The following is a 12,977-nucleotide window of genomic DNA, read 5'->3' as shown; positions in this document are numbered from 1 at the left end:
TTTTTTTAACAAAAGTGAAACAAAGTCTTGCAAATGCTTTTATTTTTTAAAATACATTTATTCATATTCTGACATTGTTTTTTTCTAACTTGCCCATCAGCAAAAGGACTACTATTAATTATACAAATCACATTTTATTACTTATTTCCAAAGCTTTCCATGGTGTCTTGAACTTATATTTGTTTCCAGTGTTTCATACAGGAATTGCACTGATTTCCATATGACATGAAAAACTATTGTTTTTTCCATTTAATAACAAAACTCCAAGCTCACTGAAATCAAACCAACAAATCCCAAATGATCCAAACTATTTCCAGCTGTGGTTTGGATGATAATTTTAATTGAGAAATTCAATTTATGTTTTAAAAGCATAGATTTTTTAATTCAGAAAATACCAGTTCTAAATAGACCATAAACATTTTTATTTGATCAATAACAACCTCGTAGTGATTTAGAAATAGATTGGACACTACATATATACAAAAAATCCCTGCCGTATATTTACTTCAATGAACCAACAAATCATAAAACTAAATGATTTTTAAAGAGCAGTGACGAATAGAACAAAATCGATCAAAGTCAGTTAAATAAAACTGAGAATCTTTGGTTGGTAAAATTAATTTGAATTAACAACACTGATAATCATTTGCTGTGATTTTAACTGGAAAAACTTAAAGGAATGTTTGAAAGTGGTGTTGGTGCAGTCCAATGAGGTAGTCGAAGACAAGCTGCTCTACACACGAATCAGCTCCCTGTCGTTCGTTGTCTTTGGTCAAGTTCATATGGCAAACATTAAAAAATTACAATGTTGTTTTTGTCTCGTGAATAATTCCTGTGGACTTTTAAAGGTACATTTTGTAAGTTTTACATTAAAACATACAAAAATGAACTGAAATTATCAACAGAATATGAAAAAATATCAGGACAACTACCAAAATTAGCATGCTAACTAGCTAGCCCTAGTAGTCCAAGGCTTCTGTTCTAGTGGTGTGAGCTCACAGTGCATATTCAAGTCGTAATAGGACTGCTAGCTACATAGCTGACTGAGCTAACTAGGTAACCACTACAGTGAGCGTTAGTTAGCGGTTACTCTGATGATTAGATGCCCCATATTTGCTTGGAGAATTAATTCAACAGGGGGCCATTCAATTCACCTTTAATGTGGAATCGTGCCATTAAGCCCCTTTTGGAGAATTTAAGTAAAATGTGGGGGAAAAACTTGCTATAAACCTTTTGTTCCAATCATCTGGTGAAGAAATAAACCAGACTAGAAGCAGAATGAATCCAAGTGCTCGGGACGGAAGCATGTGCTCTTTTTTCCCCTCACATGTCGTTTCTCCACTCGGGGTCCAGGAGCTGCTGAACGACACTCTCAGCGGTCTCCACTGAAAGGAAGCAAGGTGGATGATTTTAGCATCATTTCAAAGTATTTGTTTGAGGGGGAACTAATGAAAAAACAAAAGATATGTGTTTGTCACCTTTAGCCTCAATGCTGATGTAGAGGGCAGAGAGTCTCATCTCCACGTCCTCGATGTCCTCTGCTGGAGTAAAACCAGTGTAGCCTCCTTCCTCTTTACAGTACTGGATGAACCTGCAGACGAGCAGTGAGGGAGAGAAAACCAACACAGTTAACAGGGACTGCTCTCTTTAATTTAAAATACAATTTAAATGTTAATATATGTATGCTGACAGCAGATATCAAAAGTGTCCATGTTATACGTACGTGTCCCAGGTCTCATCTGTACTCAGCACTCTGGGGTTTCCCACCACAATCAGCAGGGCTTTAGCCCGAGTCACAGCCACGTTGAATCTCTGGACAAGAAAGAGTGTGTCAAAATAATGTTTGATGGGTACACACACAGTGTACATGCATGTGTTTGTGTTGTGCACCTTCTCATTCTTGACAAAGCCGAGGTTGAACTTTTCGTCTAATTCTGTGTAGTCGGGGCTGCTCCGAACTGTGGACACTATGATCACTCTCCTCTCCTGACCCTGGAACTCCTCCACTGATCCAACCTGACACACAAAAATTCATATTCATACACTTAATACACAGCTTCTGCTGTGTGTTCACAATACTTAAGTGTGAAATATTTAGTTACCTTAAGGCCGCCCATGTCCTTAAATGGAAGGTTCTTCCCAACTTTCTCGAGGGCCTTACGGATTTTCTGCACCTGTGTGACACCCAGAAAAAACAGCTTCAGCTTTTAATCAACATCTACTTACATTTTTCCCCTTCAACAGGTGTTCATGTGTTCTTGGATCAAAGCATTCGGCAAAAACAGCAGGCTGTTGTAGTCTATGCATGATGATTTAATCCTGACCTGTTTCCTGTAGGGGGCGATGATGCCTATGTCTCTGGGTGACATGGTACCCAGCCCCTTCTTGCCTTGTGTAGACAGCAGTTTCTTCACATAGTCCATCAGCACCTCCACCTCCGCTACGTTGAAGAATGACGGACTGCTGGCCTCACGCTCATCTTTACCGGTCACACCGTGGAAGATCACCGGGAAGTCCTGAGCGATATTTTATACTTTATTTAGAATGTGAACATGTTAAAGAACATGTTTTTTTAAATATTATTTTAGAGAATGTCTTGTGTATACTGTGCTGCTGTGAGGAGGAAGAAACTCAAGGTGGGGAAAAACATATAACACAGTCAGTCATAGGTCTGTTTCCTGTTTTGCAGAATTGAGTAATCAAATGTATCAGTTTGCTTCTAGACTTACTTCCTCAACGATTAAACGGAAATCAATCTTACTTTTCTTTGTCATTAACAATGAACACAGAATTTCTTGGTCAGAAACTGTTAATTTTGTATAACTTTTTTTTTAAAGATACTCATCAGTAAAACCATTAAATTAAATGTTAAATTTATTGTCCATCAATGAAAATCATCTTTCAAATAAGGAGAACACTGCAAGTATAAATCTTCACCAGCAAATTTTTCTTTAAAAAATTAACTTAATTATGATTAAAGATGATGATTAATTGATTATTGTAATAGCAAAATGTATCATTTGCATTTAACCACACATATTGTTACCTTGCATTACCTTGCACTGTTTTATTTCACGTATTGACCTATAACCTTATGGTTTATTACACCTTTTTGCACTGTGAATTATGACCTGGCCTAACTATGAACAGTTTGACTTACTTTGATACAGTGACCTCACTGATTTATGTGAAAGTGTTTGTGCACAGTAGCACTCTGTGCTCCCTGGATGCATGTCAGGTGTTGTGGGTACATCCAAGGCTGTCTGGCCAGCTGGATATTGTTTTGGGAAAACCTCCCTTCCTCAAGGTATCTCTGAGTGTGCTATAAACTGCCACTTTGTCTGTGACTCTTTGTCAGTCTCTGCCAGGGTTAGCTTGGTGGATGAGGCTGGCCTTTCAGCTGAAATTGGTTAACTCTGTTTGCGCTTTGCTTTTACAACTTTATTAAATTACACAAACACAACCTTGTGTGAATCATCTATTATTTGTTCACTTCTAAATAAGAATTTCCACCACAATTATCGAAATATTAATTTATTATTATTATATTTATTTTCTGTCAATGTTTGTGGTTCAGTTTCTTTGTTTGTCTGCAGGAAAACTACAGGCCTGATTTTCATGAAACTTGTTAGAGAGGTTTAAAATGGGCCAAGTTAGACCCATTAAAATACCCAAATAATTTTTTTCTTTTGTCAACATTGCGAGATAGGGGATTTGGCCTTGGCAGAGTGTCGTACATCTCAAAATCCAGTAGATGTAGTAAGGCTCAACAATGACTAAACAAAGACAATCATTGGGCTAAACCTGGATGTGTTTGGACTTCCACAGAATGGCATTACAACCATTCAGAAAGCTAGAGCCTCATCTTCCAGGTCACTACATGTTTGCAAATAGTGTGCGTTTGATGACTGCTGTTCAAGGTCACAGAAGGTGCCCTTCTAGTGCTCAGTGCCTATAATTTTCAGCTATTTGCAAGACTTGCTGGATTAGGACAAAGCCTTCTTGACCAAGCCTTTACATCAGATAAATCTCACACTGCTCTCACTTAAGACTGCTCTTCTGTTGGCATTGCCAAGGCCCATTTTTCTGTGCACACTGACTTCATACAGAAGAACCCTACTGTAGTGTGTCTCCCCTTACATTGTGCCCAAAGCGTAAATTATGCATCTATGTTTACAAAACACAAGGGTTAAGGAAACAGATCAGCTTTTTGTGTCATGGGCAAAACCTCATACTAGTACGTCTTTGCAAACTATGACTTTCTCCTTGGATCGTTGGGACAATTTCTTTGACCCGTAGCAGCAAGAGGCTTCAAGCCCCCACTGGTCGACACGCTCACCCTACTAAGGGGATGGCGACTTTCTGGGCTCTGTTTAGAGGCATGTTTATCCAATATATGCTTGGCAGCCAGTTTTTTAGCCAGCTTTACCTCATTTTGTTGCAAGGTTCTATGCACTGGATGTCACTGTGCTCCCTTTGGGAGCTGAGTGTGGGCTCCTCTGAGGGCCGCAGTCATTAACTGTCAGTTTTCGAGATAAACTTGTCCGACAATACAGGAGTCAATAGATCGCCATTGTGAGATATCGAGCAAACCTTTGAAAGAGAACTTGAGGGCAGGTAACCCTGGTTCTCTGATAAAATGAGTGAAGTATCTCACCAGACCACCCTCCTTTCTGAAGAGAGGAAGAGGTGCACTTATTTTGAATAAGATGATGCTGATGTCAGCTTTAATAGGGGAAGGATTTCCCCCCTCCTGACACAGCCAATGGGTCTCGAGTAATGATGTTGGGCTTCTGAGGAGTATGCATCCCATAATGAGATACCTCACTCATGCTATCAGATAACTGGACTTACCTCTGTCACCTCAAGTTTCCTCTGTAGTTTGTGCGTGCTGAAAGAAGAATCATTACCTTCTTCGGGAGGTGTTCCCATCTGCAGTAGGAGTTGCGTAAATATTCGTCTGCGCAGACCTGCAGCTCTCCGTCATAGAAGAGATCATTGGGAACCTTCAGGATGGCAGGATGAGACCTGAAAAGGACAGACACAAATGAAAACAGAATAGAAGATGGGGAAAATCAGACACATCATTTCTGTCAGGAAGTGACCTATATCCATCTCTACCACCACACCTGTAGTTGTGCAGCAGTTTGGTGACAAAGCAGTTGTTGTACACTCCCTCATTCTTCTGGTACAGAGGGAAATCAGTCATTATGCGCTCCAAGAGGGACACTCCTGCAGACAGCAGAAATACACACACAAGCAGAGCAAAACTTTGTTTTCAGAACAATGACTCTTCAGTTATCCAAACTACAGTTTCATAAACAGGACACTGTATATGTGAGTTTGTCTGTACTTACCCATGCCGAATTTTATCGCATATGGAGATCTGAGAATGGGTCCAAGCTGCTTGGGGTCTCCAGCCAGAACAACCTGACCAGATTCTGGACAGAGCAGCCCTTTGGTCCAGAGAAAACAAAATTAACCAACAAATAAAACAAGTTCACTATAATTACAGAAAACACTGTTCGTTTTCTTTACCTGCCAGTGGGACCAAACATTCGGTCTCCACGGCGTGTCCCGCCTCGTCCACAAATATGTGAGTGAAATGACCTTCAGGGATGTCTCCTGTGACCAACCTGCAGAGATCAGAGTAAAAGTTAGCAAACCTACTCAGACAGAGAGTAAAATTGACTGGTGAAGAGCAACTTTTTTAGAGTGTCATGCAGGTGAGCAAACTGTAGTCTCAGAGTCATTCACTACCTTCCAGCGGTTAACAGAGTGGTGACCATGATCCTGTACTCCATCAGCTTCTCTTTTGCGGGAAAAACGTAACACTCCCCTACCAGGTTAGAGCATGCCTGTGAAAGCACCACAGTGTCCATGTACACAAAACTTAGTGCAACACGTAAAGTGCAGCAGTATTGCAGCAAGAAAGCAAGTATATATGGGTGAATCAGTAACTTTCTGCATCAAAGAAAAGCTTCACATCTCAAACATCACTTACTTTTATTTCCTCAGGGACATAATTTGGGTCCCGGCTGCTGGCGTACATGCGAAACACTTTATGCTCGTCCACATGTTCCAGAATCTTCTTGCAGAGCAGATCAGCAGCGCTGTTGGAGGGAGCGCAGGCGAGGATATGGCAGGAGGCCTGGTTCTTCTCTATCTGCTTGATGGCCTCCACCACAGTCACAGTTTTGCCTGAACAGACAAAGAACCATTAGAATAATTATCTCCCAACTTACTTTGGTTAAAGATTTAAGACAAAGTTATATGCTGGTACTTGCTGTACCTGTTCCAGGTGGGCCAAACACCAGGTAGGGGGCAGGTTTGGACGAGCCAGCTACAATATGTTGTACAGCCTGATACTGCTCTAGGTTTTTCTCCAGCTTTGAGTCAAACAGACTATTGAAAGGAGGACAGAGGATGAGATGTATGATGTTAGTGCTGAGTTACAGGTGGAGAAATCATGTTTGCATGTACAGCAAAGCACATACTCTCATCAGGTAACAAAAGTACCTGGTATTTGTAGGTGTAATTAGAAATTACAAAAAGGAACAGCCCTTAAAACAAAGATATATTCAGTCTTTATACGAGCATGTCTAACCTGAGCTGAGGAAGCTCAGTTTGCTGAGAAGAGAGGAGTGTAGAAGGGAACAACACATCTCCCAGCCTGCATGTAGTTGCCATCTCTGCTGCTCTGTGCTGAACACGCACAGTCAGGCGGTTGACAGTGAACTCAATATTGAACTTCATGCCATCTACAAAACGATCCAGCAGTCTGCAAATACATTCAGACAAACTGTGTCAATCTCATATACTAACAAACATGGAAAATACTAGTCAAACAAATATTTTTATATCTTAATGTGATGTGTTGATCTTACTCTGAGCTGAAGCCGAGTTTGACACTGTCGAGCTGCACGCTGTGGACGTAGCCACGGTACTTCACCTTTTTTTCTCCGACGGGATACGCCAACAACGAATCCCCTCTCAGCACAGAGGGGCGGTTCTCAGACACACCAGGTACCTGGCAGGTGAATATGTTGCATTGTTAATCAAAATAATTAAAAAATATGTCGGACAGCACTTGTCTTTTTGTTTTCTGATAATTCGAGCACATATTAACCTCTAGAACAAGAAGTCTCTTGTTGAACCGGTCTCTGGTCATGGTGGCCTCTTCTCTCTCATTGTTGGGGATGTTGTATCTCTTGATGTCCACCTCCATCTGTTGCTCCTCCAGATACAGCAGCAGCTGAAACTTCTCGGAGTAGTTCTTCCAGCTCAAGAGACTTTCCAGCAAGCGCCTTCTGAAAAGATCAAAGGAAAAGAAACAAACTGTATGGCAGTGTATATGTTGTAGAACAGAATCTGGGTTGTTTCCCATCATTATCTCTGCCAGGCCTCAGGGGGAGGGATGATGGGGATCTCCTGGACAGCATCATGTGCTTGGTCATAGTCTGTGTGTGTATCTGTTCACAGTTAATCTCAAACCTTGGACCTTTGCTTTGTTTTTCCCTGACCTTGCCGGTTTTGGGGCTGTTGATTCTTGCCTGCTCCTCAACAGATTTGTTTGCCTTATTGGACTGCCTTATTTCCCCATTTCCGTAAGCCTCATGTTCATTGCTTTTTTGCAATGAATTCATTGAACAACTTCTGGTCTGCTTCCGGTGTCTGCATGTGGGTCCTTCCTTCTGTTTTTTTCCGTTTCCTTGTATGCACAAGAGAGACACTACTGACGCTACAAACTGACTCAGGCCTGCTAGCATCCAACCCGCCAGCTTCCTGTCTGCACCTTGGCCTCCAAAGCAGTTCTTCACATCTGGTTGGCTTTCCAACCATCCTCCAGAGCTGCTTTGTCTACAACGCCAGCATCCAGGCCATTGTCCAGAGCTGATCCTTCCTCCAGCCTTGCCTCCTTGTCGCCCTGCAGACCTGCTCCCTCCATCTGTCCTGACCACAGGCCGTCTGCCTGAGGTCTCCTGTCAATTTCTGTCATGTCCGCAGGGGATTCTCGGCTCCCAGGCCACTTGCCCCTGAGTCTTGACCTTTGCCTGCCTCACCATTCTAATAAGGCATTTCTGGCAAACAGCTGTGCTAAAAACAAGTCTTCCTTAGTCTGTAGATGGTCAGTTTTTGGCCTTTGTCAGTTTTAAAAACTGACATCCATAGAAACGTTAAGTCTAATCTTGAACAGCATCTACAGATGAATTCCAAAGGTGATTTGTTGTGATCCACAAAAGTTGGACATTATATGAATTGAATAATTTTTTGTAATCTTGACTGCCATCTTGACTGTAAGCCTGGCAGAGATCAGCACTCTACTGAGTGCATTTCTACTTCATGTATGTTTTTACCTGTTTTCACGCTGACCTTTTCTCCAACGAAATTACATTTATATATTACTAAATTGTTTTCCCAATTATGTATCGATGCCTGGATTATGCTCAGAGGAAGTGTTTTTTTGTGAATAAAGTGCTACACGCCGAGTCTCAGGGAGGTGGTTTGGATGGATAGAGGGCATAAAATGCATAGGACTTTGACGTCTTTTCTGTGGTCAGGTATAAGCAACAAAAGCACTTTGGTTGATGTTGGGAAAAGACCATGTGTTAGCTTAAAGTAACCACTTTCTGTCTCATGCTTCATGTCACTGCTGATTATTTTTGTTTTAAACCAAGACAACCATAACAAGTTTCATTTGGCAGTAGTCACTAAAAGTGAATGTTGCATGCAAAATCCAATATTTTTGCAGAAAAGAAATTAAATATGTTGTCAATTAATATTTATTGCAAAAGATACGATAATTACCTACATTTTCTGCATTATGCTGATAGAAAACATAATCTGGTTGGCATTACGTTATCCTCAAAACCTGTTTGCTGTTGCAAAAATTAGTTGTATATAAACGTAATTGTTACTGGCTATACTGTAATATATAAAACACATTCACATGTATGCAAAATCCATAAGTGAGGTTAGGCTTTCCACACCAGCTGACCTATAACTGGACATCACAAACTGAACTGAATTTACCTTTGATCACAGAAGACAGGATGCTGCAGTGAGTTGATGAGCTCATTCATGTATGGTGGTATTCGGTACTGTTTTAGTTCAACCACATTTTTGAGCTGCAGCACTGACAGCCTGGTAAAAGAAGACAACATTGAAAAAGTTGGATTAATCACATTTCAATTTTTAAACATATGCTGCATGTTTGACAGTGCATTGAGTGAACAGTGATACCCTTCAGGTCGCTGTCCATCCACAACCGTGTAATCGACTTCAGGGGTCCAGGCAGGGAGGGCGCGAGGCTTGTAGGGCGCAATAGGTGCCAGCTCCCGTCCTAAGGCAGTTATACACTGAGCCTCAATAAAGCGCACAATGTGGAATGCAGTGGAGGACTGCAGGTCTGGTTTGAATTCAAAGGCCAGTGTAGCTGGATAGAAACCAACCAAACTGCAGCTGATGTGAACCTGGATTTCATAGCTTGCACCTGAGAAAAGATCATAACAGGTAATGACGTCTGTTGTGTCCATGAATTCTCTCTCAGTTGAGCAAATATGACGTCGTGATATTTACATCACCTGGTTTTAGACACAGGGGGTTTGTCTTGGTCACTTTGTGCTCATCATGCAGAGTGAAGTACTTGAGGAAGTGCAGTGGGGTGTAGTAGGTGAAATACACAGGCTCTGTTCCAGTGTTTTCCACTTTCAGATTAACAACGCACTGTTTCAAAAAGAGAATGAAAAACATAGCTTAACATTTGTGCCATGAGCAACAGTGGGTTTATCTGATTCAGCAGGTGATAATCAGGGAATACTGCATAACATTAATACCTCACATTCTTCCACAAACAAGGAAAGTTTCCCGTTCTCAAACTGCTGGTCGGAGTCGATGCGGATTCCATTTTTGTCAGAGATGAACTGAGTTCTGCGGGTGCAGGATTTTTAAACATCACATGAGTAAATTAAGCTTGTTGTTGTGATCCAGGACTTTGAATTAATTTGGCCTTTTTGTCCACAAAGCAAAAATGCACTCCAGTTTTCTTTTTTTCATTGAGGTGGCGACAAAAATGATTAAACGTGTTTGACAATACAGACAAACTGCTTCGTAGTGACAAGATGAGAGGTAATAACAAACAGAAAAGGCTCTTGAGGATGAAGATTGTGTTACCTGTCTTTCTTCAGTGTTTTCATCAGAAGACCAGCCAGTTTCCTCCGGGCTCGAACTCCAGTCACTGCTTCATCTCCGGAGGTGAAGGCCTCTGCTGCTTCAGGACTGGCAGCTCCACTCTGGGGTGGCTCTGGCTGACGGCCCCTGGGTGAATGCCACTGGTCCACATAAAGAGCTCTGACCTGTGCAGAAGAACACTTAATGTTAATTTTGTCTTTGTTCCACTATCAGGTAGCTGATTTCTGCTGTTTTCTGACACTTTATTGGCAGCGGACATAATGATATCCTCCCCTGTTTTAAATATAAATATAAAAGTGCATATAAATATAAATATAAGCATCTTTTGTACACAAACATACATACAGAATATGCATACACATCTACATACATGCCGAGTATATACCATTTATACACAATAACAAGATACTTCTACCTCATTTGAACCTGATCAGGTCAAGAAACTCTTCAGGAAAATGGCAACAAAAGAAATCAGATAAAATTAATTTAAGGATATCATAAGATAATCTCACATCTGAGTCTCCCATTTATTTATATTCAAACCTTTCTCTCTACCTTTCATATTAAGCTTCTCCTAAAAATAATAATCATGAAGAACTCAAATAAAGGTCCAAACGGCAGCTTTTTTTGGAGAATTAACTATATATATTTTTTCCAAGTACTACAATGATGCTTAATAACATAGTTTAATCATCTTGAAACCCCCAAATAATATTAAGAGGGGATGAAGGCAAAAGGATTGCTTGTTCAGCTAGCCAGTCTGCCACCTGCTGCCAGAAGGATGCAGCAACAGGACAATACCAAAGTAAATGCATGACTGGACTGACTTACAGTGCACATGACATGTGATCACCAATCCAACAGGATCCAGACCACACCTACACCTATCTACCAGTTATTTATAGTGGTCAGATGTGTAATAGACTTTAACCCCTTAACTCTAAGATTGAATCTTTAAATGACAATCATAAAGAAAAGACACCTGGTGATACCCTTCATACTGAACTTGTACTGATATATACATTGATCTCGACAAATGATGCTGATGAAAGTCAAAGCTTGCACGCCAACTTTGCATTATCACATCGTAAAAGCTGTAAATTAGGTTATTAAGGAGTGAACAGCCCTGGGTGCCTGAACTATAACGTAGAAGTGCGTACCGTGGAGTTGAAGCGAATTTTGTCTCTTCGTCTTGTTATTTTGTTGGACATTTTCAGGGCATAGAGGACTGAGCCGAAGTTTGGGTCTTTGGTTCCTGGAATCCTAAAATAAACATAAAAACATTATTACAAAAATATTAAAATAATAATAATAAATAAATAATAATAATGATAAAAAACAAACTCACCTGCTCCTGAACTCTGCGTTGTAAATGTCTCTCAGCTCAAGTCTGTCTGTGATGGATTCTCGACTTGACTCCTTCAAAAACTCAAAGAACTCGAGTCCAATCTTACAACGTGCAGTTAAAGTCATATTAACCATGATTAAAGATGGATATGATCGAAGTTATTAAAAAAAGAAAACCTTCGCGTTATTCAGCTGTATACGGATGGCGCTCATCAACAGTATATTTGCATCTCAGAGGACTTCCCGGTGTCTTCGGTTCCCTTTCCACTCCCGGACAACCCACAGGGGCGGTGTTTCTCTGTCCGCCTGGATACTTAAGCTGCTACTGAGACAGTCGAGCTCGGATATTTAAAGCAGGTGCACCCACGCAGTCTGTCGGGCCGGAGAAACGAAACTTAACGAGTTGAAACGAAACTTTACGAGTTGACACAGTAGCCAAAAGCCGAATGAGGAAAGCGAAACTGTAAAACAGAGCTATTAAAAAAACATGTGATTCTGATGAGTCAGTTCAGGAACAGCTCAGCAACAATAAACATATTTTGTTTTTGCATGACAAGTTATTCTAGTCTGTATAATCCTTATAGCTGACCAAACATCACAGAAGCGGTAATATCAGCTACATTATTGTTGCTTACTGATAATGATGTTTATAATAATGACAAAAATGATAGTAAGATTTAAAATAATAATAATAATAATAGTTAAAATAGAAATATAATAATAATAACGAAAGTAAAATAATAAATACAACAAAAACACAAATGCACTGACTTTTAATCCTTCTTATTTGACTCCACAAACATTATTTTCAGTATTTGATTAATTAAGAAGAACTTTAGCACATCCAATCATTGATTTGTTCAATGCACCTATGCTCAGTGCTTATATGGGACCATAGTCACGAGTGATATTGTTATTTAAATTTGTATCATCATTCATCTTCAAAATTATGGTAAGATATTTTGTTGTTTTCCATAATCTGAGTTAGTGGGTGCATGTAGATGTTGAATGGAAGACACCCAAGAATGGAGCCTAGGGGAACTCCACATCATATGGGTGGAGTTAAATCCTCACAGATGGCAGTTGGCATGTGGGGTGGAGAATCTCTCTCTTGGCTGTCATGTTTTTCACTCTTATCTTGCCATTGTTTTGACTTTTCTTGCCCTTGGCAGAGGAAACAGATCGGTGAAGCCGGAGGTTAAGAGGCCAACAATTTTACATCTGACTTGTTAAGGCAAAGACCATCTGCCTTAATGCAGCTAGATGGAGTCAACACCTTCTGTTGTAAAGATCTTGATCTGGCTAGCACATGCATTTGTCACATTTTTAATAGTACTATAATATATAGCAATAGCATAGCAATGTGTTTTATTTGTAGTTATGTAAGTAATGTTATGTAGTTATGTTAGTAAATGTAACGATGGTGAAACAAAGTAAAT

At 40.3% G+C, this 12,977-nt stretch overlaps 1 protein-coding gene across 1 annotated transcript; it reads right to left on the bottom strand.

Moving 5' to 3' along the window:
- Window positions 1-25: 25 nt before the first annotated feature.
- On the bottom strand, window positions 26-11,865 carry LOC141000091 (putative helicase mov-10-B.2). Its single transcript, XM_073470723.1, has 23 exons — window positions 11,540-11,865; window positions 11,352-11,454; window positions 10,174-10,355; window positions 9,837-9,930; window positions 9,585-9,726; window positions 9,244-9,493; window positions 9,034-9,144; window positions 7,130-7,310; window positions 6,888-7,030; window positions 6,608-6,781; window positions 6,293-6,405; window positions 6,005-6,201; window positions 5,761-5,858; window positions 5,539-5,636; window positions 5,358-5,456; window positions 5,130-5,232; window positions 4,911-5,028; window positions 2,325-2,516; window positions 2,103-2,174; window positions 1,891-2,016; window positions 1,724-1,812; window positions 1,479-1,591; window positions 26-1,385 (listed from the first exon to the last, which is right to left on the bottom strand). Exons 1-23 carry the CDS (start codon window positions 11,671-11,673, stop codon window positions 1,324-1,326), a joined length of 2,994 nt encoding a protein of 997 aa, XP_073326824.1. The 5' UTR covers window positions 11,674-11,865; the 3' UTR covers window positions 26-1,323.
- Window positions 11,866-12,977: the final 1,112 nt, after the last annotated feature.

This window comes from Pagrus major, chromosome 7 (assembly GCF_040436345.1).
Source record: "Pagrus major chromosome 7, Pma_NU_1.0".
In the NCBI taxonomy this organism is placed as follows: domain Eukaryota; kingdom Metazoa; phylum Chordata; class Actinopteri; order Spariformes; family Sparidae; genus Pagrus; species Pagrus major.
Note: the sequence above shows the minus strand (reverse complement) of the source record. Positions and strands in the feature narration are given on the sequence as shown.

Bases quoted from the DNA above. Each gene is read 5' to 3' on its own strand.
- LOC141000091 (XM_073470723.1), bottom strand. From the start codon at position 11,673: ATGGTTAATATGACTTTAACTGCACGTTGTAAGATTGGACTCGAGTTC. The intron at 9,727-9,836 runs GTATTAATGTTA...TTTTTGAAACAG, and splicing joins TGTTTGTGGAAGAATGTGAG to TGCGTTGTTAATCTGAAAGT. The intron at 6,406-6,607 runs GTTAGACATGCT...TCCTTTCAATAG, and splicing joins ACTGAGCTTCCTCAGCTCAG to TCTGTTTGACTCAAAGCTGG.